The sequence below is a fragment of the Zingiber officinale genome, chromosome 4A (assembly GCF_018446385.1).
Source record: "Zingiber officinale cultivar Zhangliang chromosome 4A, Zo_v1.1, whole genome shotgun sequence".
In the NCBI taxonomy this organism is placed as follows: domain Eukaryota; kingdom Viridiplantae; phylum Streptophyta; class Magnoliopsida; order Zingiberales; family Zingiberaceae; genus Zingiber; species Zingiber officinale.
This window is the reverse complement of record NC_055992.1, coordinates 3641505-3652804: the sequence shown is the minus strand read 5'-3', so window position 1 is coordinate 3652804 and position 11300 is coordinate 3641505. Positions and strand designations below refer to the sequence as shown.

Below are 11300 nucleotides of genomic sequence, written 5' to 3'. Positions count from 1 at the left end.
CGAAAGAACAAATACTATAGGAACAAAAAATGGAAGTGAATAGCATCACTTCATAAGGTAAAAAGATAAAAAAAAGGTAAGAGAACTATGTGAGTTTTGATTTCCCTATACCCTAAGGGGATATGTAGACAATTAAAATAAGTGCAAGTCTTTTTTTAATAGATTTTTAATATTTTTTAATATAATAATCTTGAACTGTGATGAATTGTGACAAATCATGTACGAGCCTTGAACTGACGGTTTCAAATTGTGAACCATAACAGTTTTAGACGGTTAAAGTTAAGGTCGATCTCTCAAGAATTGTTAAACTGACGGTTCTGAACTGTTGAATCGGTGGTTTCAAACTATCGAATCGTCGGTTCCAAATCGGGTTAGGTCTAAAAGAGTCCCGAAGTCTTAAAGTTATTCCTTCAGAACCTTGGAAGTATAAACATTCCGAGGATACGAAAGCGATTCTAGATGCCAAAGCAAATGCAGGGAGGATGCCCTTTCCAAAAAGAGCATCCCATGGACCTGCACTGAGAGCTATGATCACCTGAGGAAGAACAATCGAAATGCTCAGAACTCCAATTGAATGTCCTTGACCACCACCGCCACCATTGACAACCAATTGTGCTGTGACCGTGAAGGGGACACCGAAAATAGAACCACCGCCACTGCTCTAACCTTTCCATCAGCAGTGCTTGCTTGCTGAATTGAGCCATGGAGGTTCTTCAAGGACCAAGCACTTATGATCGCAGTGGTAACCATGCCGGCAAACATAATTAAGTTGCTTATCATCCTTTCGGGATGGTGCAGTGGTTAAGACATGGGGTGTTATCATATGAAGTTTTAGGATCAAAACTTGGCGTGCCCGAGCATGTCTTCTCCCATACCTCGGTTACCTGTACTAATGACTAATAGTCATCCGTAATTTACTTCCTCCGTGTTAGCTTAAGAACAGGTTAATAGAGAAATTGAGAGCGAACGAATCATCTTTTGTCACATAATTAAATTGCTTATCGCCCAAACCACTCTCGGAGTCAGCCTTTGGCACATTGGCTCTATGAAGAATGAGGTGATGCCTAGCACAATCGAGCTCAGTAGCAAACCAATGCACCTTCTCGGACTCCCCGATCGTAAGCATCAATTTGTGCAGGAGTTTTACTTGGATTGCTGTTGTATACTTTGCACCCCATCCAATCAGTGTCATTGAGGATAAACGGAAATTGATGCGACGATTAAGGTGGGGCTTCTGAGTCGGATCAAAGTCAAGAGAGTTGGATGATATAGCGGTTAGAGTCAAAGAAGGGTCAACCTTCGAAGCCAGTGTGGTTGATTACTTCGGCCGGAGATAGCCAACCAGACCGTTAAGCCGATCGGACTAAGGCGCAGTCAACCGCTCATCCATGTGACATTAATGAAGCTTTGAGCTAAGTCAGTATTCCGTAGAGCCAGTCTTATTCTTGGTTCAGAAATAACACAGTTAACCGACTCAGTGGAGTGATCTAGCCGATAGAACCAGTTGGATACTCAGTCTGACCAAGCACTCTGGCTCAAGAAAGAGGCCGAGCGAAGGCCAAGTTTATGGCTACAGTTCTCTAATTTGATCGGGTGGTACCTTCGAGTGATAGTCGGTTGGGACACTTCGGAGGCTCGGTCAAATTAATAGCTTAACACATAGTGGACCCCTCAATCCAACGGCCTCGTATTACTTTTTTATATTTTTTTGTGCCATGGAGGATAAAGAATATTCTACAGATAAGCTATACACTAGAAACTTCCTCCCTGCCATGCACAGAAACTACGAGTCTATTTTGGGAAAGATGTCAGAGCAACTTTATGATATGCCTTTGTTGAAAATGCTTTGAGATTTGTGCATAAATAGTGCCATTATAAAAAGGAGTCTCCATCTACAAGTGGAGGTACACTCACACGACTTGATACTACTAGCTACTGTTCATTCATTTTACTCGACTCGACTTGATCATTGACTTGATCATCGGATGACCAACACCGGGGACCCCCAATTAACGCTCTTTTTTGAAATGCAGGAGCGCTTCGGAGGCATCCAGGGGCAGCGAGGAGTGTCTATATTTCGTCAACTTTAAAATCATTTATTGGACCCCGTGGTTGTTTTGAAGTGATCAATCAAGTTAGGTTAGATACTGTTTGTTATTTGATCCATGTATCTAAGTGTGCAAGAGCTTAAGAGCGCAGGAAGTCGAGCGGAAGACGGAGTTAGCGAGAAGGACGGCACAGGAAGGGAGCCGACGGGCTCGGTGCGTCCGAAGGACGAGGGAGCTGCGAAAGAGTACACCGGTGGATGACAAGAACGTGCGCGACATTTGAAAGACGAGAAGCCTGGACGGAAGCTTGCTCGAGGAGAAGGCCGGAAATTGGGTTCGGGTGAGCCTTATTTGGGTTGGCCGAAATCACCCAAGGAATCGGAACTTCGGAAGCCTTCGTGAAGATGAAGAAAAACTGAAGAAGCCATTGAAGGCGCCTTCAACAGTGTTGAAGGTGCCCTCAACTGGGTCAACTTGACCGTTTGCACGCGGATAAAGTTTTTATCCGCTCACCTTGGCTGGAGGCACCCTCAACCTCATTGGAGGAGCTCGCAAGGCTCGAGATAAGTTTTCCAGGAGCTATATAAAGACTCCTGGAGCTAAGAAATTATTCATTCAATTCTGTATCAACTTCCTCGCAACTGTTTGAGCTTCTAGTGTGTAAAAGACTTCTCCGCCTTCAGAGAAGGAGACTTTTCTAGTGCGCTCTCGCAAGGCTCGAGATAAGTTTTCCAGGAGCTATATAAAGACTCCTGGAGCTAAGAAATTATTCATTCAATTCTGTATCAACTTCCTCGCAACTGTTTGAGCTTCTAGTGTGTAAAAGACTTCTCCGCCTTCAGAGAAGGAGACTTTTCTAGTGCGCTTTCTAACCGTCTTGGATTAACAACCTTCTTAGTTGTAATCAAGTCAACTCGTTGAGTTCCTTTCTCTCTTTTCTGTTAATTGATTTTGTTTTTATTATTGTTGCCATTCTCTTTGAGTTGAAAGTTTTGAGAAGGATATTTTTATTTTACAGACAATTCATCCCTTCCTTTTTACCAGTCCCGTTGCTTCAACATCATTGTTCTCAGCCAATTATTTTCTCCGCTTTCACACAAGATCAAAAACCATGATAACCAAGTAAGGGCGGTGACGAGAAGCACAAGGCATTATGGGACTTCTTATGCAAAAATCATAGCGATCGACAAGCAAAAGAGAATGAAAACCATTGCAACAAAAAAAAAACACCCTTCAAATTGGCACAAGTTTTACAGCATGCATTTGTCATTACGTAAGGAAACCATTTGTGCCAACTTCCACTAGAACCGCATGAGTACCCAAGATATTTCCAAAAGCCATCCATTAGCAGAATGAGACCGGATTCTCTGTTCCCTTTATCTTGGTTCATTTTTGGATCGGGATAAGGGGATTAGTGGCAGGTCATGACCCTCATCGGTTAATAAGTGGGGGGTCATTATCTCTTACCAATATAAAACTTGGATAGAAAATCCGCCCCTAGCAGAATATAACATTTGTGATATTACAATTAGGTATCAACATTCGATTAATTTAGTATTAATTTTATATAATTTTTAAAATAAATTTGATTAATTCAGTATTAATTAAAATAATTAATTTTTAATTTGATTTGATTAATTCGATTTTAATAAAATTTTGATTAAATTCAGTTAATCAATATTAAATTGATTTTGATTAATTTAATTAATTTATACATCAAATTAAGTAAGTGAATACTCATCCCTATTTGCAACCATGATGGCTCAATAGATCAGCCATAAGCGCGTCAGCTGGACCTTGAACTGCATTGTTCGAAAGATCTAATAGTCAGATGCCGTGTCACAGAGGGCCATGACAAATGCTGCAATGTTGCTTTGTATCATCTAATGCATATCCGAAGAAAATCCTATCACAGTTACTTTAACAAATATAAACAGACATCCAACGAAAATGAAGGGTCTTCTTGTAAATCTTTAAGGGCGTGTTTGATTCGAGATTATCATTGATAACCTTAGTTGGTTATCAACGATAATCTTGTTTGGTTCCAGTAATTGATGACTCTTGGTAATGTAACATTCCCGTCACATCAGTAATTAAGGAATAGAATCAGGAATCAAAAAACTTTAGAAGTCTTAGGTTTTTTACAATTCCGAGATTATCAATAGTTTCTTTCCAAAATTACCCTTCAAAGAGCATAGCAAGAGCATTAAGAGGGATATCGATCGCGGCATCACTATCATCAGCCTATGCCTTCTCTCCCCTCCGTGCTCCTCCATGAGATCTTCTTCCGCCTCACCCTCCCGGAGTTTCTCGTGTCCGCGCACGACTTCTCTTGACGACTTCCGCAACCTCTATGAGGGAAGCTCCGATCGCAAGCTCCGATCGCGGCAGCGGATGCCTCCTCAACTACAAGAAGAGGTTCCCTAGGGATTTCGTACTATGTGGATTCAGTGACCGCTTCAGCTGAAGGTTCAAGATCCCCGTCGAGAGCACGACTGTCACCCCCGGCGAGGACCTCTACTTCCTCGCTGCCTCCGGGGGTGTCTTCCTTTTTTTGCCTCCAGAAGTCGTCGTGAGCCCGTCGTGATCAACATCGCCACATGCTTTGTGCGACAGATCTTGCCCAGCCCCATAGGGTCGCGCGACACCGCGTCGTGGAGGAGATCGAGCTGAAGTTGGTCGCCGATCCCTCCGGCGTCAATCACTTTCACTTCCTCTTCGTTTTTGGTGGAGATGGCGCACCGACGGCTTGTGGAGGAGGCGGCATTGCTGTAGGGAGAAGTTGTTGGCGTAAAAAAAATCATGGAGGAGCCCCAATTTTAATAAGGGAAAATAAAATATATTAAAATAATTAAAAAATTTAAAAAATTTAATCACATATCTAAATATATATAAATTTAAAATATATATAATAAGTTAATTACATATCTAATTATATTTTTAAAATATATAAATTTATTTTAAAATTTAAAATTTATAAATCAATTTTATTTATTTATTATATATATTATCAACTTATTCATTAATATTATAATAATAATAATTATTATTAATAATTTAATTTAATTTATTCTACAAAATTAATCATATAATTAAATAAAGGGTAATATCTTAAATGTACTAGTTGAACTAAATAAGATTAAGATTATATTTTATTCTCTCATAATCTTAATTACGTGATTGCTTGGTAATCATATAATTTTGATTATGTGATTACTTGATAATCACATAACTAATATATATATATAGTTTGCATACTGTACACATCTTCTTATACGCTCCCGTGCGCGCACAGTATCAAATAGTCCTGAACTCGGGATTTGGTCTGCATTTCCCTTGATGCCAAGATCTACTTGTTGTCTAACTTCCTTCAGCTGAAATGCCAAGGATTTAGTGACGAAGATCGCAAGGAGGGATCTTCTTCCTGGATGATATCATGCATAATCCCACGGGATGTTGGGAACCACCCAAACTATTCGGCCGATGGCCTGCATAAAAACAAAATGATGCCCATGAACAGTGTCACCTTCAAATACGCCAACAGAGACGATTGCAATTATGAATCCTATCAAAGAGCACCACATCAAACAACGCAATCCTGCTTGGATAAAATGAGCAGAAGGAAAAAAAAAAAAACTCAATTTTGAGAAGTAATTACCTCGGACTTGGGCGACCTCAGAAGCTCCTTAATCTGGACAAATTAAAATCCAATCTTTCACTGGAAAACCAAGAAAAGAAAAGGCAAGAGAATCCTGTTGCATGCCTGAAGGGAGATGAGGTCTAGGCTGAGTAGAAGGCGGGCACTGGGGCGGGCAGAATTCCACCGTGCCGGCATGGGTCGGCGAAGAAGGGTTGGCCTCTGGTAGCGGACTTGTGCGCATGAGCTGAGAAGAGGAGCACGGCGTCGCGGGCACTGGTAGCGGAACACCGAGTCGAGGAGCACGGCGTCGCGGGCGAGGAACGTCGAGGAACACCGAGGCGACACCGAGGCGAAGGCTAGGAACTCCGCGGAACGGCGAGGCGAGCGAGGAGAAAAGTTAGGTTTCGGCGAGGAACGGCGAGGCGAGCGAGGAGAAAAGTTAGGTTTCGGCGAGGAACGGCGAGGCGAGCGAGGAGAAAAGTTAGGTTTTAAAATATAAAAGCAAATTATCGATGAGAAAATCTTGGATTTAAAAAAAAAAAAAAATTGATACTGTGCGCGCACGGGAGCGTATAAGAAGGCGCGCACAGTATCAAAACTATATATATATATATATAAAAGCTACCAAGAACCCTAATCAAGTTAGAGATTAATTGCACATGTTTAAGTTAGTTTGACACTCTTAAGAGATAAGATGAATTAAAATAAATTTGCTTGAACAAAATGTTTTATATTTTTACGTCATTAAACTTTATCTTCTATTATTCTAAATTCTATAGACGAGTACTAATTTTATTTTATTCTAAATTTTCTAGATTTATCAATTGATTTCATATATATATATATTTTAAATCTTAAAACAAATTAAAAAAATAAATAATATGTCCGAAATGATAGATAGACCTAGAAAGATCGAAATGATATTAATTAAAACATAGAAAGATTTTGTTGTTGTTCTCCTTCTTTGCTGTTGGGGTGGTGGTAAATTTTGAAGTAAATTTGATTCTAATTTTGAAGACTAATGATAAATCCCAATCACAGTGATTCAAACGTCAAACATCGACAATTTAGCAACGAGGTCACCGCAGCAGCCATCTTTAGTAAAAATTTTAAAATTCAGTTCGATTTATTATAAATTTTAATTTAAAAAAAAGTTAATTAATTCGATTAATTCGGACCAAGTTCCGTTTTAAATTTTTTAAATCTATTTTTGAAAATCAAAATCAAATTTTATTTAGTAAAACTGATTTTTTAAATCTTAATTAATTTTTTTAATTAATTTAGTTAATTAAATTAACTATGTCCTCCATGTCCTCCTTCGTCCATGTCTGTCTATGTCCAAGGCTGAGCATGCATTTCTTTATGCTTTGACTATTACACTAATGGTTAGTAGTCATCCGTGATTTATTTTCTCTATGTTGGCCTAAGAACGGGTTGACGAGAGTGCTAGGTGAGCAAATTACCTTTTTTGCCAAATAATTTATTTTTTACATAACTTTTTACTTATCATGTGATGTTTATTCAATTACATATATTTATTGGCATTATATTACACATTAAGAACGGTATAAAAGTTATACTATATTATATTAATGATTATTGTCATAAATTATTTTTAGCACATGAGGTTAGAAAATAATTAAAAGATATTATAGAAGAACTTAGGATAGTTTTATTAAAAGAGAATATAAATCCTTATTAGAATTTTAAAAGGGTAAACTATGTGAATAATTTCATTGAAATAATTTACCTAAAACCAAATGATACAAAAAAGAGTTTTGGTTCAATACTTGTAAGAAATATGAAACTTTTTAAGTAAATTAATGAAAAACGAGCATCACATTTATTTCGTAGAACTTTGATTCCAAAGAAAATTCTTTATGTTAGACGAGCAATCAAAATAAGTTTATATAAATTCATAGCATTTACTTCGCGCATAAAGAAGACTTTTGAAAATTTTCACGTATTCATAGATTTTGGCCAAATTGAGATGATTTTTTCTCATTAGATGGATTGTGGGTCGTTCACGGGTCGGTCGCTCAAGGGTCGTTTACTTTATTTTTATGTCAGTTCTACTCCTTTGGCACTTGGTCGTGCCCTACTCCTTTGGCGGCTGAAACCTCTCCAAGACCCCAACTCTGTTATCGGCTCCGTCCACTTGCTTGTAGACATCTTCTGTCTCCTCACACCTCGTCTTAACCATGCGGCATTTAAATATAACGTATAATAATTATTTTCATCATTTAGAATGTGACCTCCCTAAGTCTAAAATCTTAGATCCGCCCCTGATAATTTGATAAGTCAGACTAACTTGACAGCTTTGTCCTAAGTATAACTCAGATAATGATGACTCAACAATATGACTAGGCTAGCTCGGAGTGGAGCCATATAGGTGCATCCTGTTGATCCGGAGTAGGCTAGATATTGACGGGACGGAATCAATCAGAAACTTAGTAAACTAGTGGAGATGAGAGGATTTAGTAGCTACAAACAAAAAGATTTTTTTATCCATCCGTCTAGTAGCTATAGAAAACACTTCATTTTGAGTTGAAATGATCATCACAAAAACTCTCTGACCGTTCCAAATTTAGGTCAATTATTTGAGTGTTTTTAATACAAACTTGTCATTTTGGTTGTTCTAGTGCCTTCGTAATTGAAACAAATATATTACATTTTATTGATGAAATATTACTCAGACAGGAACAAATATATATGAATAAAGTTTACATGACATCAAATTCCAATCCTTCTCAGAAGCACATATCAAGAACGCAGCAGCAACACAGTGCAGCACAACTGCAAATCAAATCCCAAATTAAAAAATAAATAAATAAATAAATCAGAAACCAAGGGAATGGAAATTCATTTTATTCAGACAGGAAAACATAATTTCTACGTTTCATTACCATCCTTTCCAGAATCCATCTCCACGGCTGCTTGTCTCGACCGGAGCCTGCTGCTGATTCGCTGCGCTGTTCTCCATCGTCGGGTAGCCCTGCGGCGGCGGTGCCACCGTCGGTGGGTAGGCCTGCTCGGACGGAGGAGGGTAAGCTGCATGTTTGTCACACATGTATAATCTTATCTGCTTCTAATCAAGTAACTTAAATTAAAGAAGAAGAATGGATCAGTACTTGGGGGAGGGGCTTGTTGCTGATCGAAGTAACTCATACTGAAACCAAGAGGAGAAGAGAAGTTAATGCGAGGATCGATCACAGAACAGAGTGAGAGGCGTATTTTATGTATGAAAATAATGCAAGCACTCTTTGAAAGGCAAAGGACGCTTCAACTTAAGAGTCAAAGAACAGAAGTAGGAGTTTGTTGATTGCACTCAACTGCTCCATTCATCAGCACTCAACTACTCTGTATCCAGATTTCTTTTTGTTTTTTTTAATAGCGATTAGGTTGGTGAATCAAATAATCTTTTGTTGAAGCTCGATCTCGAATAGATAAGTTCAATCTTTTTGATGAGATAGGCTATGTTCAAAATTAATCGGATGAACGAAGGTCACGAGGAAAACATGTCAATCTTCAAAGTTTTCATATTTTTTTACAGCCATTGATCCGGTCTGAGATCAGAGGATGGGTTGACTCTTTAATGTATCCGCGGCCGAGATCTTTCGGTAGGTTGGATGCACGTTGATCCGGTGGTAAAGACGGGGGACCCTCATGGGCGGAGGGTCAAAGACACGTGGAAGTCAACCCCAAGTTCGCGTCGAACGAAGGATGCCGGGCCGAACGGAAGGATGCCCTGCCGAACGGAGGATGCCGGGCCGAACGGAAGGATGCCCTGCCGAACGAAAGATGCCGGGCCGAACGGAAGCATGTCGGGCTGAACGGAAGCATGTCGGGCTGAACGGAAGGATGCAGGGCCGAACGGAAGCATGTCGGGCTGAACGGAAGCATGCAGGGCCGAACGGAAGGATGCAGGGCCGAACGGAAGGATGCCGGGCCGAACGGAAAGATGCCGAGCCGACCTGACATTCGACCAGGAGCTTCCCGTGCCGGACAGAAGACAACCCGACCATGGGCGGGTTTCCGACGCTCATAGTGAAAAGGGTCACCTGGCCGAGCGGATAGCCCGCTCGGCCGAAGCATAAAGCATCGTTGCTGTGGAACACTCTCAGCCAAGCACCCGGTCGGACCTATGCCTGCCGAGCGGCTGGCCGCTCGGCGCGGGAACAGAAGAGACAAAAGGACAAAGGAAACATCGGGGGAACATCTCCTGACAGCGGGTATGTTCAACGACCAGGCCATACGCAAAATCTTACAACAGAGGATCCCGCTGTCCCATCATAGATGTGCTCGGACTGTAGCAGTATGGTGTCAGGTAAGCTCTTCTGACAAGCCCATACCGAGGTATGGATAGAGGACACGTATGCACCTCGGTATGTGTGCTCGAGCCTCTTCACAGCTCTATATAAAGGGTCCTCACCCTTCGCCGGAGGGACGCATTCTCCGAGATTGAGAGCCACTTTTTTGTTGTTCGCTTGCCTGACTTGAGCGTCGGAGGGTCGTCGCTGGGAACCCCTTCCCGGCCCGACTTCCTTGCAGGTTCGCCGGAGGTCCGTACGACCGGTCGGGGATCTACATCAGCAACGCGGAGAGCGCCACGTGTCCAACGTCCGTTGATTCAGCGTTCGGACAAGATCAATTTGGCGCCGTCTGTGGGAACGCTCCTGCATCCGATCGGAAGCAATGGATGAGGCTGGACGACCGCACACGGTGATGCTCTCCACGAAGGAGCTCAGCGCTCTAATCAAGGCAAGAGCAGCTAAGCTCGTGAAGCAACAGAGAGAGAATGCGCAAGCCGAGAGGTTGAAGCAACAAACAACGTTAGCATCAGGTGGCCGAGCGGAGGCAATGATCCCCGAGCGGACGCCTCCCCCGAGACAATGATCCAACCGACATTCAAGGGGGAGCACCGCCGAGCGGATGAAGATGGATTGGGACTTGGATCAACCATGAAGCGCAAATTATCTCCAGCCTTTCCGGGGCAGGGTGAAAGGTGCACCAATATAATGTGTGCTGTATATTTTCCGTTTGGCTGTATATTTGAAATGCAGGAAGCAAAATGTTAAACGCAATTGGCATTATCTGCCGAGCGGCCTATCTCCATGATGTATAAGATCCGAGGCACCGACTCAATGTCGAAGACCCTGGGCCGATCGGCCGGGCGTAAAAATTATCCGAGCCAAGTCATCGAAGACGAAGACCCCTCGCCGCTCGGTAGGGCGTATGTCATCAGTGTTAAAATTAGCCTTAAAGGCCGTTGAGCTCCGACGTTAAAAATCGAGAGACGAGCCGGCGTCTATAAACCCTCTGAGCGGAAGACTGTCGAGCTCCGACGTTAAAAATCGAGAGACGTGCCGGCGTCTATATACCCTCCGAGCGGAAGACCGTCGAGCTCCGACGTTAAAAATCAAGAGACGAGCCGGCGTCTATAAACCCTCCGAGCGGAAGACCGTCGAGCTCCGACGTTAAAAATCAAGAGACGAGCCGGCGTCTATAAACCCTCCGAGCGGAAGACCGTCGAGCTCCGACGTTAGAAAGGAAGAGGCGGCGTCTATAAACCCTCCGAGCGGAAGACCGTCGAGCTCCGACGTTAAAAATCG

General features: G+C 41.9%; 1 protein-coding gene, 1 long non-coding RNA gene and 1 pseudogene across 2 annotated transcripts; all 3 read right to left on the bottom strand.

The window, feature by feature from the left end:
- Positions 1-265: 265 nt before the first annotated feature.
- Positions 266-3416, bottom strand: LOC121969111 (annotated as a pseudogene).
- A 1766-nt stretch (positions 3417-5182) lies between these two features.
- Positions 5183-6194, bottom strand: LOC121973072. Its single transcript, XR_006109361.1, has 2 exons — positions 5707-6194; positions 5183-5536 (listed from the first exon to the last, which is right to left on the bottom strand). It is a non-coding gene; the product is annotated as an uncharacterized LOC121973072 (long non-coding RNA).
- Positions 6195-8341: 2147 nt separating this feature from the next.
- Positions 8342-9067, bottom strand: LOC121973071 (cysteine-rich and transmembrane domain-containing protein WIH1-like). The gene is made up of 3 exons (XM_042524666.1): positions 8820-9067; positions 8595-8739; positions 8342-8484 (listed from the first exon to the last, which is right to left on the bottom strand). The coding sequence occupies exons 1-3, from the start codon at positions 8854-8856 to the stop codon at positions 8439-8441; spliced, it is 228 nt and encodes a 75-aa protein (XP_042380600.1). The 5' UTR covers positions 8857-9067; the 3' UTR covers positions 8342-8438.
- Between the last annotated feature and the right edge of the window lie 2233 nt (positions 9068-11300).